At 36.5% G+C, this 19,999-nt stretch overlaps 1 protein-coding gene across 6 annotated transcripts in view; it reads right to left on the bottom strand.

The window, feature by feature from the left end:
- The window catches only part of rgs19 (regulator of G protein signaling 19), a 42,795-nt gene extending 26,915 nt beyond the window's left edge, over nt 1-15,880 (bottom strand). For 2 of the 6 annotated variants that reach the window (XM_059527488.1, XM_059527487.1), the window contains exon 1: nt 14,747-14,893. In XM_059527488.1, the coding sequence (XP_059383471.1) occupies nt 14,747-14,884 (138 nt within the window). In that variant the 5' untranslated portion in view covers nt 14,885-14,893. Of the gene's footprint in view, nt 1-8,255; nt 8,367-10,315; nt 10,470-14,746; nt 14,894-15,721 lie in introns of those variants that run through there. The other 4 variants (XM_059527491.1, XM_059527492.1, XM_059527490.1 and 1 more) reach the window with 4 other exon arrangements.
- Nucleotides 15,881-19,999: the final 4,119 nt, after the last annotated feature.

Raw genomic sequence — 19,999 nt, forward strand, 5'->3', positions numbered from 1 at the left:
TCTAACAAGTGGCTATTTAACTAAATCACATAGATGACCACAAATTTTCACAACTGTTAAATAAAATGTGCTTGGATAAATAATTTAGGGGAAAAACGCAACACTTTTGTTTTTGCCCCCATTTTTCATGAGCTGAACTCAAAAGACTTTGATTCTAAGACTTTTTCATTTTTGATTTTTAAACTTTAAATGCCTATAAAGAAAATGAATGGGAAATATACAGATATCCCAAGGCCGCTTAAAAAATTGGGTATTTACTGCCCTGCTTTATGAGGTTTTGAATGGAGGACCTTTAACAGTTTTCAATAAAATGCAATGATTCTTCAAACAGGCACAGACATGTAGTTTACCTACAAAACAAGTGAAAACACACACTCTCTGATACTTAAGATTGGAATCTCACTTTGCCATGAAAATGGTGTTCTTAGTGCTGGCGCTTTATGAGTCATAACTGCCGCACCTCAGGGGGGAATGTGGTATCCAGTACAAGAAAGGTCAAAGGTTAAAGGTACGAGTGCAAATGTTGGACAGCTATATCATTGGTGCCAAAAGCCCTAACACTGCTTCAGAGGAATTCCCTCTCAGCTGATGTTCTCAGCCAGTGGAGAGATATAATAGTAGAAATTAACTAAACTAAACTCAAATAAACTAAACTAAAAAAGTAAGAGGAATTGGTCAAGGCAATATCAGTCTATCACTATACGAAGTTTAAAAATAGGTTCTGTCTAGCATTTGTGCATTTTTTAATGCACAGAAAAGCAACATCAGGCTAAAGCACTTAAATCTCCAGATAAATGGGACCAAGAGCAATACAGAACAGTTCGGTGTCCTGACACCACCCTGCGGAGACTTGGGGTCCAAACTTGGAGCTCTGGTGAAGTTGAATTGGTCACAGATTCTCAAAATGAGGCTTGACAATTAGACTGGGTCTTAATGCAGGACAAAGTTACTTCTTACACACAGAAAAACAGCAGACAATTTCACAGAAGAGAAGAGCATTTGCTAACTCTGATCTTGTTCTAACAGGCTCTGAACTCAAGCTCCCAGTTGAACAAAGAGAACAGGTTTTCATAACTTAACTCTGTATACACAAACACACACACACACACACACACACACACACACACACACACACACACACACAAAAATGTACTTCAGCATAAAAAATTTTGAGCTAAAAGTACATGTACATTCTCTCTTAAACAACTATCATTGTAAAACCAAAAACCCTGTGTGAAATAACAGCCACATAGTATTATCACACATACAGTTTATTTGGTCAACAGATATTTTTAATACCAGAAGCTGCAGTAAGTATTCGCCGGAGTTATGCTGTAGTTTGATGTCCTTGTATGGAGATCCCACTATAAATTTCAGCCCATTTTGTGGAGTCACATGGGAAACTAAGACCTCAACTATAAAAACCATCAAGAGCACCATAATGCTTTGCACTGAACTTGCACACTGGCCATTTAGTTAAAATATTAAATATATATTTAAATATCAATTATATAAAATTATATAAATATGAACTTTTTTTTTTTTTTTAATAATCACTTTTCCATACAGTGTGCCCATCACATGCCCATAAATATGCAAATAAAACGTTAATCCAGGGTTTTCCAAATTTACAGTATGAAACAGTATACAGATTCAGAAGAACCCAGCATTACTTTTAACCAGAGTTTACAGTGACAAGTTTCAAGTGTGAAGAGTCCAAAAGATGGAGAGATAAAGGGACAGGAGAGGAGAGGAAGTGTTGTAACTCTTCAGATGTTGTAAGTGGCACACGGCACTTGAAATCTAATGATTCAGCCGCCACCTCTTCCTCTTTCTAGACGCTCACCTCTCATCAGATCAAACCAGATGTCCTGACAAACAATGAGTCCACAACACCACAACTACATTTATGCTAACATCCGTGCACAATCCAAATGCCCGCTTCATCAGATAACATAGTTCGGTTCAACACAGCTCAATCAGTTTATTAATCTAACACATCCTGTTTAATGTACAGTAGGCTCATGAGGTAGATTTGAAAAATATTGAAAAGAAAATGGGTGTAGGATTTAATAAACAATTTTTAGTGGTTTATGTTGTACACTACCATACCCATTTAGTAAAAAAACAAAAATAGAGTAAAAACAATAACATTTTCAAATATTACAATTTAAAATAACTGATTTCTGTTTCAATATAGGCCTATTTTAAAATGTAATTTATTCCTGTGATGCAAAGCTGAATTTTCAGCATTATTACTCTTCACTGAAACATGATCCTTCAGAAATCATTCTAATATGCTGATTTGCTGCAATAAAGAGCAACTTTGCTGCACAAAAGAGTAACTTTCCGCTATTTACTCAACTTTACATGATGAGAAGCTGAGGTTTATGTCATACTAGTGTTTGCTAATAACATTGACACATGACACTTGAGTGACTTGTGAGATACCATGTGCCACCTCAAAGAGCTGGGATTAAAAAGAAGAAGTGTCCTGTGCCCATGATTGCAGTCCGTAACATGTACAGTACCAGCTTCCTCTGTGAGTCAATACAACAGCCTCTCTCCTGGCAGCTTGTGGGGGATCAAAAGGTCATGACCCCTGAGAAAACAGGGCTAATGTGAACTGTTATTACAGTTACCACAAGACTGAGCTGGTGACTGAATAAAGAGCTTGATTTTTTTAACTTATAAAGTTCTTTATGACTAAAAGGGCCACCAATTCTGAAAAATACTAATGGTATTTCAACTTCCTGCTGGGAAACTCAAATGGGAATTGAGAAACATTGCTGTCAGCCTCTTTCCCCATCAATAGTGGATGATCTCCTCACATGCCATCCAATGATACATTATTTGATACTAGCGATTCTGAACTGTATTAGTCCTGAAGCTTTATGGTGTCTCATATCTGTGCTATATATGAAATCAACATGTGAAGAGAATTGAAATTCTATTTGGCTGGTGAAATTAGAAGTAAACCACTCCATATTTGTTAGTTAAAAGCAAAACAAAGACTTAAGATGTACAAAAAGATTTAGAAAAGCATTAGTGGTCTACGAAAGTAAGAGTTTAAAAGAGGGAGCTGCCTCAGAGAAACAATGAGAAGAGGAAGTGGTTTCATTGAAGAGCAACCGCACCAGAGCAGTGGCCCGCCAAGAACTGACTACGTTTTAGACTTAAATCACTGCAAACACACATCACAGCCATTTAAAGCAACACAGGACTGTATTTGTAGCTTCTCTTTCACTCTGTCACATGATTGAACTATCACATTTGTTTGGAGATTACGGCATGAGGCTGAGCAGAAACGCTCACATTGCAAACTCTCCCAACTATTGATGGGGCAAACTGGATGATATAAGTTAACTTTTCAATATGAAACCCAATTAAAAATGTTTAAGAGTTTCTTTAATGGTTAGCTGGTAGCATGCACATTACTGCTAAGAATGATTTCATTGACCAGAATACAACAGAAGCTTTAACAAGCATTCATGCCATGTCACAATTACTGTAATTACAAGATGACAACCTAAACATTCTACCCTGAGCAGGAGAAATCAACAGATAAAGCTGTTATTAATAAACTTTAAACGTTATTTAGCTCTTTTAGTAGGACATTAGACATTATACAAGTCTTGAGTGTTTTGAATGTTTCTGTATGTTTTCTGTACAAGTTCTAATTATGATTTCTTTTACAAGTCAGAATCTCATAATTATGGTAATATTGACATGACATTAAGGGTATAGTTCACCCAAAAATGAAAATAGCCCTATTAATTACTCACCATTTGACTTTCTTTTTCAGAGGAATGCAATCAGAGTTATATTAAAAATGTCCTGGCTCTTCCAAGCTTTATAATGGCAGAGAATGGTTTTTGAGATTTTGAAGTCCAATAAAGTGCATCCATCCATCATAAAAAGTACTCCAAACAGCTCCCAGGGGTTATTAAAGTCCTTTAAGGGAAAAATATCTATATGTAAAACTTTATAAACCATAATCTCTATGCTCTAAAAATGCTGGTTTATTTTTTTTTATTCCAAATGCAGGGTTCAGCCTGTTGAGTAATTTTATTGGGTTGTTTTTAATTTTTTTTTTTTTTTACCCAGGTGCTGGGTTATTTTTCTGTTTCTAAGCTACTGGGTCATTTATAATGCTGGGTTATTTTTTTATACCCAACTGCTAAGTTGAGCCTGCCTCCAACGAAACAACCCAGCAGCTGAGTTACACTCAGATTGCGGGCTTTTTGAGTCCACTACAGGAGAGAGAGGTTCTCAGTGCTGTCGGCGCCGATTTGGTGCACTTCTTCAGCAAAATAAAGGGGTTGCACTTTATTTTACAGTACGTCTACTTACATGTACTAACAGTGTACCTACCAAAGAAAGTACTGGTAATATAAGGTAACTGCATGGGGTGGGGTAGGGTTAGGTTTAAGGGTAGGTTCAGGTTAAGTACCCAGTTTTTACCTAGTTATTGTAATTATTAATATAAGAACACAGTATGTACATGAGTAACGGAACTGTAAAATAAAGCCCTATCATTAAAGGTTGGTATACATTTTATTTAATTTATAAAGTCTTTGCTGTGCTGTAAATTATATTATTTTTACGCAATGCTAACAAAAAGACTAGGTGTCAGTCGGCTGCGACAGCAGCCATCTGTCGCTTCGCATAATGTAAATGCCTTTTGCTTTGCATAACATAAATTGATTTTATTCATTATATTACAGAACCAGCTTTACTGAAAAATTTGCATTAAATATTGCATGTGATTTATTGTGTAGCCATAGTTATGAGTTAGTCATGGCATCTTTCAGCTCCGACTGAAACATGAGACCGTGGTCTGAAGTTCACACTGGCATGAGAATTAGCACTCTTTCGATAAAAAGTGATTACAGGGAACGGTTGGATACACTTAAATTAAAATGCTTCTTTTAAATGCTATTTTTTATGTCTAAAATGCTCGTTAAAAGAGTTTAAATATATGTAATATTGCAAACTATGCTGTATTCACCCAAATAAATTCAATTTGTATTTTGTCCATGTGTTCTTGCATAATAAATGTTTACCTTTTGATTATTGGTGTTGCCTCTAATAATTCCGTGTGCGATTTTTAATTTCCAGCCCATTTCAAGGAAACAATATAATAATTTTTAAACAATAGTTTGCTTCAAATAAAACAACCAAGCATGTTGGGTAAAAACATTAACACAACCAGCTCGGTCAAAATAACCCAGTGTGTGATCTGTCCAAAAAAATTACACAGAGCTGGGTTGCCAAGTAACCAAAGTTTTCTTGTTTTTAACCCAGCATTTTTTAGAGTGTAGCTTCTGCTAACTGCCCTACATGCATTAATGAGAGTGGTGTTCCAATGAATGACATAGGACATAGGCATAGCACAGGCTCCAGTGACAATATGCTATTCAATTTGGTTTACAGCAAAGTAAAACCAGTCTCCTCTTGGCTTTTATCGAAATCCTGCAACATTTTTCCTTACAAATTCTCATTTTGTACTTCTTCTGATTTGCGACTGGTGCTCTCTCCTCTGCGCTTCTGTGTTCGTCACTTCTCACTGGAGCTTACGCCCATGTAGATTTTGCAGCAGGTTAGAAGTCAGAAGTCATAAAGGAGCTTTCAGTGCAGAAGAAAGTGCAGAAGAAAGATGCTCACACAAATTTCTTGTGTTGACCATCAAAATTTATATCTGTGAGCTGTGCTTAATACATGTCTACACTACTGACAATGGATAATACACCTTTTTTACCTCTGAAATTTCAACAAAGGTTCACTAATGTAACTGCACCAAGCATTTTTACATGCCATTAAAATAGTATACTATTGTGTGAAAAGAAGCATAAAGGTGTGATCACATTAGTAATTTTTTTGCAGGCAAAGAAGGTCCGTTGCCCAGTATTACACTGATTCGTCTGGGAATCCATCTGGGAAATTATTTTGCCTCATGCATCCCTCATAAGAATTTCCAGATCACAGATTCCTATTGAAACGACAGCATTTCTCCAGTGGAATTTCACTGTACAAAGGTAAATGTGCCCTAAACTTAAAATACGAAATAATTAATTTCACAATCTATAGCTTTGTTTATTTAACATTATATGTAACAATTTAAAAGTCATTAATGCCGTATTTTTATTGGTAATTTAGCCATCATTTATCTTAAATCAAATATGCTGGAGGAGGTATGTTGGAAACACTGCGGACCCATTTGTTCATAACAATGGCATCTAGCTGTAGTGGCTAACAGGGTCATGCTAACTCGCTAAACCTTGACCACATGATTCTACTAAGAATACGTCTCAGTATACAGTGTATACTACAGTATGCAAGCATTCTGTTCTATACATAGCCTACAATGTTCATGCATGTTCACCACAGCACACCAACATGGTGACAGAGAATCAATCCTTGTAAGACTGGAACCTGGAGCTTTTTGGAACGCAGCCCAGATCCACTAGGCTACACCACCTCCATTCCTTTTAAAAAAGACATAGCCACTTGTTTTCTAAAATAAGTATCATAACCAACAGGCTTGAGAGCAGAGAGCACCCCCAACATGGCATCAAGCGTGAGAAACCCAGGGATCTCCTGAGGGCAAGAAACTTAACCCAGAAGAGGGGGAGGGAGACAGAGAATGTGCACTGATGTTTGGCTTTCTATATATATATATATATATATAGTCAAACTTTAGTCTATGGAGTGGGGAGGAGCTCTGCAGAAAGATGTGCAACTAAATAAACTGCTGGAGATATGAGTAAGCTGCTCTGTGCTGTTAAAGACAAGAGGAAAACTCCCTTTCACACACACACACACACACACAAATAGAATGAATGTCTGTCTGCTTGTCTGTTTTTAGATCTAAATCTTGCTTTCCTCTAACTTTATCCAGATGCCATGGCAGACTGGCCATGAATCATGTGACTTATCGCTCCCTCCCTCTGCTGACTTCTCCTTTCTGTCTCTCATGCTGTCTCAGCTTCCCAGCAGTCTTTGTCTCTTTGATGAAGATCTCTGGATCTCTCGTTCTCCATCCATCTCTGCTTTTCGGGGAGCGTTAATAAAATAAGACTAGCAAAGAAAGTGTGTGTGTGATTTTAAGGAGTAACACATTTTTGAAAATTACAGGAATTTAGCAAAACATTTAAAATGTGATTTTTACTTTCTAGAGCTTAAAGTAGAACACAAAAATATGTCTTTAGGGATCTAGTAATTAGTAATAAATAGCTTAATTTAGGCTGACTTGTAATAACTTTATGGTAGGTTCTAATAAATTGGTGTGTGTGTGTGTGCAATAGGAAAGGAAAGGAGGCAAAAAGAAAAAGAAGATTAATAAGGAGAGGATAAGAAAGCAGAAGAGACTAGATATGATGTGAGGAGTGGAGAAAAGAGAATGAAGAGAACAAAGGAAAAGAGCGGAGACTACTTCTTTCAAGTATTAAACACAAAAAGCAAAAGAAAACACAAATAATGCTAAACATCAGAGGGATTGCTGATATATGGGTTTAACCAGGACCAGACAGGGTCTGCAAACATGTTTCACATTTTCTGCCATGATTTTGGAGGGAAAACCTCTGGAATGGAGTTGGTAAAGTGCAGTAGACTGAGCTGGGAGTGCTTCAATCCTATAGGTAGCGTTATCAAATTATCCAAACCTTTTAAAGGATTAGTTCACACAAAAATCTAAATTCTGTCATAATTTTATCTCCCTCAGTCAGGTTGTTGTTACCTTGTATGACTTTCCTCTGCAAAACACAAAAGAAGATATTTTAAACACTTTTGGTAACCAAATTTTGCAAAAACCAAAGTTCCACGGAAAGTAATTTTCAAGGTTTGAAAAAACATGAAATAACTGGGAATTTCCAATTCTACTGCAAAAGTAAAGGTTCTTTACTGGTTATCTATGTTTCCATGGAAACTTTCCATTCCACAAAATGTTCTTTATAGCGGAAAAATGTTCTTTAGATTATTAAAATGTTCTTCAAACTAAGAAAAATGGTTCTTTTAAGAACTGTTCACTGAAATATTATTTGGGGAACCCAAATGGTTCTTTTATGGCCTCACTGCGACCCCACTTTTTAAGAGTGCAATTCCACATGGACTTGAATACATCAAACGGTCAGTATCTTATCAGGACAACACAGTAACTAAAATGGACAAAGCACATCAAAACACTCTTCAACCCACTAAACCACCACAAAAACACCGCAAACACAAAGAGCAACGAAAGAAAAAAGGCCAGTTACCAGAATGTCCATCATGGCTTGGCGGAGGGCAGCCTACTAGTCTTAAATTCCTCAATGATGTTAAATGCCTGGACACATGCATGTCATCCCCCCGCAGGCTGCGGACCTCTCCTTCACACACAAATACACACAGCACAGGCCAGAGAGCACAGAAACACACAAACGAGGAAACAGTAAGACACAGACAGACACACAAATAGGGAGAGAGAACGGTGAGGGAGAAAAAGAAAAACAGACTTTATATTAGTCACATCAAGCAAATGCTCACACTTAAATCTATGAGTTTATGTTTTATGAATTAGGCTAATTCATTCAGGCATGTTAAGTTTAATCATCTACTAAAATGAGCATATGGTGAGAGAAAGTGAAACGTAAGGGGGAGATTAAAATAAAAACAATTTTCAACAAAATAATTTAAAGTCAAGTAAACACCCTGGACAGATGGCCAGACCTTCACAGGGATTTTAAAATATAAGTGCATAAAGCACCTTACAAAACACTCAAACTTACAAAAAATATTTCACACTGTCCTAACCAAATATGAAATAATGATGCAACAAGGTTAGACTTGCCTTTCATTGGTCCAAACCCCTCCTCCACATTTACACTAGTGTTCAAAAGTTTAGGGGTGGTAAGATTTTATTGTGGAATATTATTAAAAATTTGAAATAACTGTTTTTTTTTTGAAATAAGTATGTTTTAAAATTGATTTATGTGATGCAAAGCTGAATTTTCAGCATCTTTACTCCAGACTAATAACATGAACATTTCAAATAATATGAACATTTCTTATTAATATCAGTGTATAAGAGTTATACTTAATATGCCTGTGATAGGCCTACTTTTTCAGGATTCTTTGATGAGTAAAAAGTTTGCAAGAACTTTTTTAACATTATAAATGTCTTTACTTTCAATTTTGATCAATTTAATGTGTCCTTTCTGAATATAATTATTCATTTCTTTAAAAAAAAAAAAAACACTCTTACTGACCCCAAACTTACCCTAACCCTAAAAATGCAGCTTCCTCATATTCATTGTGGAAAGACAAAGTACTATCTGCTGGAAGCTCATCTCATCATCTCAGCTTTCCATATAGCTTAATTTGACATACACAAAATAAGGGCTTGGAGTGTTCCTACATTCTCTTGCCAGTAAACTTCCATGATTTTTCAATTACCTTTATGTTTATGGTTACTAGATGAGGAAAGTTAAAAGCGTATTATAAACTGCACTCTCAAAGATGGAAGAACTGAAACATAATTAATGCATTTTCAATGATTTGTTAACGATTCTATTAATTTCCATGAATTTTTCCAAGCCTGGAAATTACACTTCTTAATTCCCTGGTATTTCCAGGACCATGGGAATGCTGGGAATGAACCACAATCTATTCAGTAGGTTGTACCTTAATGTCAAAGGTCACATCTCATTTTCACTACCAATAATGTTTGCTGGACTTTCTATACTTGTAAAACTCTGTTAAAACATATTTTCAATGTTTTGTTGGCTGATCTATGCACACCAAACTACATATTAGCCTTGTTTCCATTCACATTGAATCAAATATGGCACCTAATCCTCTGATCCATACTGTACAGAAAATATCATACAAACTACATGAAAATCAAAGCAGAGTCAAAGTACGTCTAATTCATTTTGAGAACTTAACCAATATCAACATTACTAAATCACCATGCATTGCTTGTCTAAACTTGTCTAAAATGTCAAATAAAGATCTGCCAAGAATCGCCCACAAAACATGATAAAATCAGCCCCAGATGTTCAGCCAGCTGCCACAACCCGGTTTCACCCTCAGATACATACAGATTTGAGCTAAAAGGTCAATCAGTCCATGACCCAATGAACAACTGGCATATGGTCTTATATATGACTGAACATTATACTTTTATTAATATTTATCATGTTTATTTAACGTTCATATTAATATTAATGCATGTAATAGTACTTATACAACCACTACTGGTAATATAATCTTACTTCCCTCAATACTCTCGTTAAAACAAACTATTAATAGCACTATAGATCGGACTGATACTTACATGGTTGCTGGTTTTGTGGGGAAGATAAATATCTCTGGACTGTCAACTAACCTCTACTAGATCTTCTGGTAAGGGGTTTGTGACTACATAGGGAACTAAAAGGCACTGCTGAGTCTGCTATGGCCAAAATCTCCTACTTCCCTTTTGACACTGTGAAGGAGAGAGGAGGAAGGGGAGCTACACATGAAAAGAGGAAACGGTCAACTGAAGACTGGGGAAGAAAAGCGGACATTGGCGAGAACATGCGTAAGAAAAAGCTGAGACGGAAGGCAAAAACATGAGCGCTCAAAGTAGAAGGGAGTGGTCTTTGTTAGCCAGCCTCTCCAAAGACACAATGTGATGTTTCAGGGATGTATATATTATGAATTTGCATTTGGAAATTTGAAAAATTACATAATCAAACTGGCTAGATTAGCACAGAGTTAAGAATGCTTTGGCCTGAAATGAATACTCCGTCATCATTTACGTTGTTCCAAACCTGTATGCTCTTTTCTATGCATTTACATAGAATGGAGAACAGAGCTTTCAAGTTTCAAAAGTAACAAAAAATTCACAATAAACATCTAAAGGGATAATTCACCCAAAAATGAAAATTCTGTCATTAATAGTAAGGGCATTGTTAAAACAGTCCATGTGACATCAGTGGTTCAACCTTTATTTTATGAAGCTACCAGAATACTTTTTGTGTGCAAAGAAAACTAATTTAATGACTTTTTTCAACAATTCGGATTCCATTTAAAAAAATGTTAACTTGTGTTCCAAAGATCGAAGGTCTTGCAGGTTTGAATGACATGAGGGTGAGTAATTAATGACAGACTTTTCCTTTTTTTGTTGAACTAGGCCCTTCCCCTTTAAATCAAAAGTTTTTCATAGGACTCCACTCATGAATTGAGAGAGAGGGGGGGCTCCAGAATACAAGTGACGCATAGTTCCCCCTTAAAATCCATTTTTCTTATACCATTTCTTATACCACCACACTAATCTGTTGGGGACTTGCACTCCAGCCTTTCCCACCAACCAGCAAAACAACAATGGCGCAATAAACTCTTGTTAACACAAGTTGTTTATGTGTACACTGTTGTAAACTGAAGGGTCATGACCCAAATCTGAGTTCTGTTCTGACAGGGTTATGGACAGCAACGATATAAACACTACTAAATGCAAAATAAATGTTTTGTATAACCATACATTTGATTACGGGAATATAATTAGATGTGTTTGTTGCAAAAGCCTCGCATTCATCAAATTTGACAGTGTTTTGGCCCATATTCATTTTTCACTTGCTAAAGTGAAACGTTTGAGTCAAAAGTTGCTTGACATGACCTTATCCTTGAAAACCGTCAAAAAACTGTGCATGATGCCTGTATTTAATAATGAAACAAACAGCATCATGAAAAACAATCTTGGTTGTTGCTGGACAGCATTTGCCCCATTAACAACATTCTGACAATTTAACAACTCAGTCTTTTCCTTTTTATCCATTGATCAATAATAACAGTTTTACAAACAAAGCTTGTCAAAAACATCAATAAAATGCTTTTGCTATAAGTAGTTAACACACACACATATATACACACACATATATGCATATATATATATATATATATATATATATATATATATATATATATATATATATATATATATATATATATACATAATAGCCTATCTACTGTAACAGTCTCCCAATAGAAGCCAATATATATATATATATATATATACATACATTTTCTTCGTCTGAGTTTGCTTACTTGCTCTGCCAAAGCTTAACGTCTATTGTTGGCATACAATATGCCAGAAGTGATTAAAATACAGTATTTTCTAAATATTTTAGTTTTAAAAAAACTAATTCTCTTCGACAAGCAGACTAAATATTTATCTAGTCACAGTTTGTTGTAAGCTAATATGCTAACTGAAGCTCAAAATGTCCACATAGCATTCATTTGTAGATAATATTGCTAAAAACTAAAATGAACACATATCAATGTGATTGAGGATGTATTTTTTATTATTATTTATTATTATATTATTTTTTGAAGTTGAATTAATGTGTCATTGTCATATTTTGTCATGCTTTGTGTATTCTGCATTATTTGTCCCCCCCGTCATGTGCTGGTCCACCCTGTCATCTTAATATTTTACAATAATATTTTTAATAATAATTCAATCATATCTATATAATCCAGTGTGTTCAATAGCTAGGTGTGAGGGCAAGAACATGCAAACAAAAAACTGCATCCAAATATCACAGTTTTCTCCAAATAAGAAAAATTACAACTGCGAATTGTATGAGTTTCTTGTAACTTTTTGAGCATAGACCTGAAAATGACAATTCCAATTTAAATTGTTATAAATTGTGAATGCTTTGGAGCACAGACTTAAGATTGGTCTTATTTAGAAAACAGATTATTGTAGAAGTGAAGAATAAAAAATTTATATTACAAGAAAGTTATGGAAGTTTAAGTTTATGAAAATATAAAATGTAAACATTTTTATATTTATATTTTACATAAAAATATATATATCTTACAAAACAAAAAAATTGAAGTTGTGTTCCAAATTTGAGGTTAATATCTCAATAAATGAGCTTTCAGTGAGATTTTGTTTGGGCATAGAGCCAAGCTTTTCCACTAGATGACCATCAAACCCCATTAGTAAACATAAAAGCGCGTCAAAAATTTAGAATCTATTGTTTTTTTTTCTTTATATTCAAAACACTTTCAGACATTTTTTCATGTTAACTTTTGAACACATGACATGAAAATGAAGGGAGATTTTAACAGATTTTTCATGATTTCATTTGAGCAACACTATTTCAAACTAAAGGTCAGAACTCGCTCTCTGATTCTGATGATATTCTTCTTGCAAATTAATAAATTACAGTTGCTCTGTAAAATATTTCACAAATTAGTCACCAAATATGAAAACTAGTCTTTAAGCTTTCAAACGATATAATGTAAAAGGACATGGTTGCAACTTGAAATTGTGACTCACTTTTGTTTTAAAATGATTTTGCTAAGTGGTGTTCTGATTGAATTAGGGCTTCAGAGGGAGCGACTGGCCCCTTATGAACCCTGCACAACCCTGAAGGCCCTGAATAAGGGAATCATTTATTCAGGATTCTGCTCCAGTGACTGGTCACATTGCTTTTCTATTTTCTCTGGTTTTGTTCACTCAGGAACTGCTGTTGAATAATGCCCATACAGCAGGCAGAATGAGTTTGGTTTTTATCTTGCAATAGGATGTGGTTAAAGATATCTCTCTCTGCAAACCTTACTGGAACTTTTTATATGCAAATTTGCAAAAACAATACACATTTTTAGATCTTTATCACATCATTTTAGTCTTTAAAGGTCAGTAAATGTAACATTAGACTAAATTGACATTTAATTATAATTGGACATTTATTTTCAATCCAGAGATGAACTCAATATCAAAGTATTCAATATGCACGTTTAATAAATAGAAACAGAAAACATCTCAGAGCACGATTTCCTGTCTACATTACACATCCTTGTAAATAAAACGAGTTGGAAGTACTACACCCAATGAAAAAGATAAGTGCAACAATCCCATGTTATCAAAACTTAAGTTTAGTGGCATCCATTCGATAAACTGAAGCCATCAATATGTGCACATTTAAAGGCTGATAAAAATAACTATCCAGCACAGTGTTTCCAGCATTTTTTATGCCAACAGTTTAATTGAATTTGATGATGACTCTTCTTGCATTACACATATTTTTGTCCGATCAATACTGTCTAGAATGAGAATATCCCACCCCCCAAAACAGACTACAACTGTCTGTGAGGTCTACTGACAATTTTACAAATAATAATACATTAAAAATAAATAACTAAATAAAAGACAATGGAATTATCTTACTCAAACTTGTTTTTTTCATCGGAAACACGTCAACACAAGAAAGAATGTAACAGGGTTCTTAAAGTACTACTACTAATAATAATCTCTCGGTCTCAGTGGCTGACTTAAATTTAGTTTAGCTACTTTTCAAGGCTTTAATCTCTGAGCTAACAATCTGGTTTAATTAACTTCAAATGCACTACTAGAAAGACAATGCAAACAATGTTCTCTGTGAACTTAAGAGTGTGACTTTGTGGAACAACTGAAGTAAGCTCACTAAATCTGATTCCTGGTACAGCAGAGATGCTGCAGATATCAAAGCAGCTGAGTTTGACTGGCATGCTCACGTGGAAGCTTACTTGGTGTTTCAAAACATTCAGTCATTATTTTGGCTAAATATAGACCTCGTTGTTGTCGCCACAAATTAGGAAGGATACATGCGTAGCCTACACTATGATACATTTAATTTCGTCGAGTAACAGACGTGCCTATGACGCGGCCAACAAAAAAACCCAGGCATGACTTCTTCAGAGAAAAGTCATCGACTGGACACAAATATCTCTTTACCTCGGGAATTCTCGCTCTGACGTCAGAGCTGCACGAGCGCTGTGTCTCCCCTCCGGTTCCGCAGCGACACGCGCGAACGCGTTCAAAGCGCCGCCACGCGACACCACGGCGGCGAGCACGCGCACACGCGCAATTCATTCACCCGAAGGTCCCGCGCGCGTGTCGCGAACGCGCTTTACTACACAGCCAGCTAAAGGTAAAGAAGAGAATCTTGCGAGACGAACCGAAAACGACACGAGAAAACACACACAAAACGCCGTTCAAGCTTTATTCTCATTTGCTTACATAAAATACGCGGTTAATTTATAGAAACTCATAAGTCAACGGCAGTGACAGATGATAACCTGAGCTTTATCCTTCAGCTTTCACTCTCCGTTGCTCCGAAATAACCCAAACCAACCGAATCAGCCCATACTGCTAAACGGATAGCGATTTAAAACATCGACTGAGGTGAAACCGGAATGTGCTATGCAAATGTTGTTTTATTTGAGATGAAAAATCAAACCCGTAATGCCCGTGACACACACACACATGCACCGGTCTTCCTGTAATAACTGTACACTGAAAACACATCACTCCCGGAGCACGACTGCTGCATATAGGGCTCGCTAAATACATATTACAACAAATGACAACTCAGTTTGGCTTTCCAAACACACATCTATCTCATCCTGATAAAGCGAAGCGAGCAGAGACGCGAAGATAAGCGGCATTCCCTCCTCGACTGCGAATAAGCGCTGTAACGTTATCTCGAAGACATTCAAGCGCTTTATTTCTAGGAAAGCTTCGTTCTCACCAAGCCTCAGAAGTAAGTTCCTGCCCATTAGACTATACAAAAAACATATGCAGCAACAGAAGATTAGGATTTACGGAGGACGACCCTTTCTTCGGGGGGAAAAACGGGAAAGAACCCACCATCCACTGGCGAACTTAACGTTTACGCTGTTGAAAAACGCTAAGGATGACAATACTTACAAACTTAGCATTAAAATGATCTGGAGGGCGATAGCCGTTTCGTTTTCTGAAGCACATCCGTTTGTTTTTTGGCTGTTTTGTGGGTAAAAAACAGTATCTTTTTTTCCTCCAATGTTCCAGCTTGAGAATCGACACCCTTACGGAGGCAGGCAGGGGATGAATTGCGCATGCGCTTATTTAGACAGTTCTACTCAGTCGATTGACGAAGGACTTCCTCAGTGATGGTCATTTCCAACGGATCTTTTCAAGTTAATCTTCCTATAATCATACAGCTGAAATATAGCACACAATGTGTTGATTAAAACAATAAATCAATACTGTTTGTATAAAGAACACTTTTTGTGGGGTTACAAAGCTATTGGGATTTGAGTCATAGAATAAGGCTGACTGGGCCTTGCATTACTTGACTTTTAAACAGCCCATAAATTTGAGAATAATTTCCCTTTTTCTCTCAAATATAGAGAAAATATATATTCTCTCAAATATATATGCGGAAAACCTTAGCATTCGTATACTGTAACTTGTACTCTACTTAAATATGTTTATGATATTTTAACAGGAATAATACTTTACTGACGGAAAATCAGACCTAAGATGTTTTAAATTACACAGAATGTCAATTAACCCAACCATAATTGTTTAATAGATTATAATCATGTTTTTATACAAAACTTGTAAATATCCAGCAGGGGGCGCCAAACACCAAGGAGAACAACGCGTCACAAAAATCCCTCAACAGCATTTCTGCAAGATTTTTGAAGATAGAAATGTTCATTATATATATAATGCAACTCAGCTGTGTTGATATCCAAGTTTGATTACTTTAAATGGTTTGGATCAGTTCCACATGCTTTTACTGATAGAGTACAGCATGGCTATTGTGAAGTAATCTGAAGTGCTGCATCTCTCTTGATAAACTCCACTGTAACTTCAGCAGTTACTGACTATGGGAGGTGGATGAGAGTTACGAGGGGACATCTGTGTGATGGCCACTTGGTGTCAGTAAAGCTCTGCCTCATTTGTAGGGCTGAAACCCCTCCCCTATACACTATTAAGGAGCCCACAGTTTGATTTATCATACGATTAAATGCTTATCCCTCCTAAAAGGACCTACATTGCTGAGCATTTAGTTAGTGGGAGTAATAAGAATGACTTTAAAAAGCATTTGGTAGTTAAATTCCTTTTAGGTATAATTAATGATAGTCTATGTTGTTAAGGCTACAGGCAATTTTCTCTCCCCAACTTTAAGTAGCAGCTCAGCTAATTGTGTTATCTGCTTCCTGTCATCTTCGGCTTCACCCCCATCTTTAATCTAAGAGACACAAAATTGACCAATCTTTCACGCTCCTTCCTTTCTAATTACAATGCTGACATAATGACTTCTAGGCATAATAAGGGGGAATTCAGACTTTGTTTACCTGCCTCCGATGAGGAGAACCAAAATGTTACCTCAGGTTGAACAATATATGGGTGTTAAGGCCATTTACACCAATGACGGTGACTATAATAATAACAATATAGGTTTTTTTTTTTTTTTAAATAATTTTGTGTTTAATTTAAAATAATCCACAACACAACTATAACGATAACGTCACATAGGAATTATAACGTTTTAATTGACAGCCAATGGCAATCTATCCTGCTTTAAAGAGCTTAAGCATTTTAAACAGCAGGAGACAAAACTGCAGTGCTCTTATAATAATAATAATAATAATAATAATAATAATAAAAACATATTATCGTGCATTGTGTGAATGCTAATATAGTTGGTTACCTTTATAGTTAACATTCTTGGCGTGAACATGCTTTAACTATAGTTTTAAAACTGTTCTTAATTTAAGAGAATAGCAGCCCAGCTAACAATTTTGGTTCCCAGAACATCCTGGGAATGTTATTTTTTGGTTATAAAAACAAAAGCTCCAAAAAGCCATTAGGGAACATTCTAGGAAACTCAGTTCTAAAAAAAAACAGAACAGTAATCATCTGAGAACATTAGTGGAATGTTCTGTGTTTGCGGGAGAGTCCACATCACGACTGCAAAGGCAACGACACACAGAGGAACAATATCATTAAAATCATTTTTAGAATAAATTTTTTCATTGACAGCCATTTAGAATCCATCCTGATTTACAGTGTTTGAGCAAGTAAAGTGGCAGACAATAATAACTGCAGTGTGCACTTACAATAAACACTAATAAATACTAATATAGCTATATTTCGTTATTGTTCTTGGTGCAAATGGGCCTTAAAGGGATAGTTCACCCATGATTTGCCCATCCTCAAGCCATCCTAGGTGTAAATTACTTTCTCTTCTTCTTTTAGACAAATACAATCTGAGTTATATATATATAAAATTTACTGGCTCTTCCAAGCTTTATAATGATAGTGAAGTCCAATAACAGTGCATAAATTTCATCATAATAGGTGCTCCACACGGATCTGGGGGTTTATTAAAGGCCTTCTGAACTGAATCTATGTGTTCCATATTTGAAACTTTATAAACCATAATCTTTAGCTTCCGCTAACTGTCATATGTGTGTTCACCAGAGAGTGGTGTTCCAGAATGAACGATCCCTTTAACTATAATGCTAAAAATAGTTTTAACAATGGTTCTAAGAAAAGCAGCCCAGCTAACTATTTAGGTTCCCTTCATAGACGGTTTCATCGGGCGCACGCGCCTGGACCTAAGTTAACTTCCAGTCTGTGTTAAAGAGAGGAAAACCAAGGTCTAGCTCGGACCAAGGAAACAGAACCGGAGCACACAACGTTTAATAATTTATTAATAAAAACTGACTAACGTTTCGACACTCATGCGTCTTCTACAGAGTCAAACAATGAATGGCAACATACAGATTTTATAGCATTGAAGTTCAAATCATTGGCCACAAGCCTAGATGGGTGTGGTACATCAATTAATTAATCATAATTAGGCACTCAGGTGTACACCAGTGTGAATTACAAAAAGCATGAGAGACCCAGTTCCTCATTCAGACCATTAGGTTCCACTGTGTTAAGAGTGAAAATCCAGAACGCCTCTCTTTGTAGTAGGTACTTGACTATATCGCCGCCTCGTTGGGAGGGTAGAATTCATTCAATCCCCCAAAATTTTAAGGACGCATTAGAGCCGTGATTAGCTTGTACATAATGTCTCGCAATTGCATAGTCCATATTACGGTTCCGAATTGCTGCTTTATGTTCTGCAATGCGTAATTTACGGGGGCGTTTCGTCTGACCTACATACACTAAACCACATGGACATTTCAACATATAAATCACAGGGGTGGTATTACAATTAATAAAGGAGTTAATCTTGTATTTTTTACCTGACTGAGGATGGAAAAATTGCTTAGTATCATTTGAGTTAGAGCAATGGGTACAATGTCCACATCTATAAAAACCCACAGGAGGAGCCGGCAACCACGTAGATTTTAGTGAAGGGCTCATGGTCGTGTGAACTAACCTATTTCTCAGTGAGCGCGGACGCTTAAAAGTAATGCGCGGCAATTCTGCACATATTTCTTTAAGAGCTGGATCGCTCTGCAAGATGTGCCAATGTTTCTTAATCACATGCTTTATTTCTCCGCCAATATGAGAGAACTCAGTGGAGAAGCAAAGTCTTTGTCTAGAGACGTGTTTGGTTTTAATCAAGAGATGTGATCGTTGTGTGAGTCGATCTAGCTCGTTCATAAGCTGCGGAGATGTCGTTTTCAGTATAGCCCCTATTACATACTTAGTGTACACTTAATTTTTTTTGCACATAGTCAAGTCAAGTCTGCTTTATCGTCAATTTCCAGATGTACAGTACATACATACAGAGAATCGAAATTGCGTTACTCTCAGACCCCGGTGCATACAGATAACATTAACATTAAAGCCTAAAAATCTAGATCAAATATAAAATGTAGATACAACTACAATAAGGGAATGATGGATCTGGGAGGGGGGTCATAGTTCAGTGGTGCTTGGGCAGAAGAGGGGAGTGGGGGGCAAGTTCGGGAGTGAGTTCAGCTTCCTGACAGCCTGATGGATGAAGCTGTCCTTCAGTCTGCTGGTCCTGGACTGGAGATTCTGCAGTCTCCTCCCTGATGGCAGCAGACTGAAGAAGCTGTGTGACGGGTGGGTGGGATCACCTGCGATGCAGAGGGCTTTTCGAGTGAGACGGGTTCCTCAAATGTCCTGGAGGGAGGGGAGAGATACACCAATGATCTTCTCAGCTGGCGCCATACCACACAGTGATGCAGCTCGTCAGGATGCTCTCAATGGTGCCTCTGTAGAAGG

The sequence above is a fragment of the Carassius carassius genome, chromosome 37 (assembly GCF_963082965.1).
Source record: "Carassius carassius chromosome 37, fCarCar2.1, whole genome shotgun sequence".
NCBI lineage: Eukaryota > Metazoa > Chordata > Actinopteri > Cypriniformes > Cyprinidae > Carassius > Carassius carassius.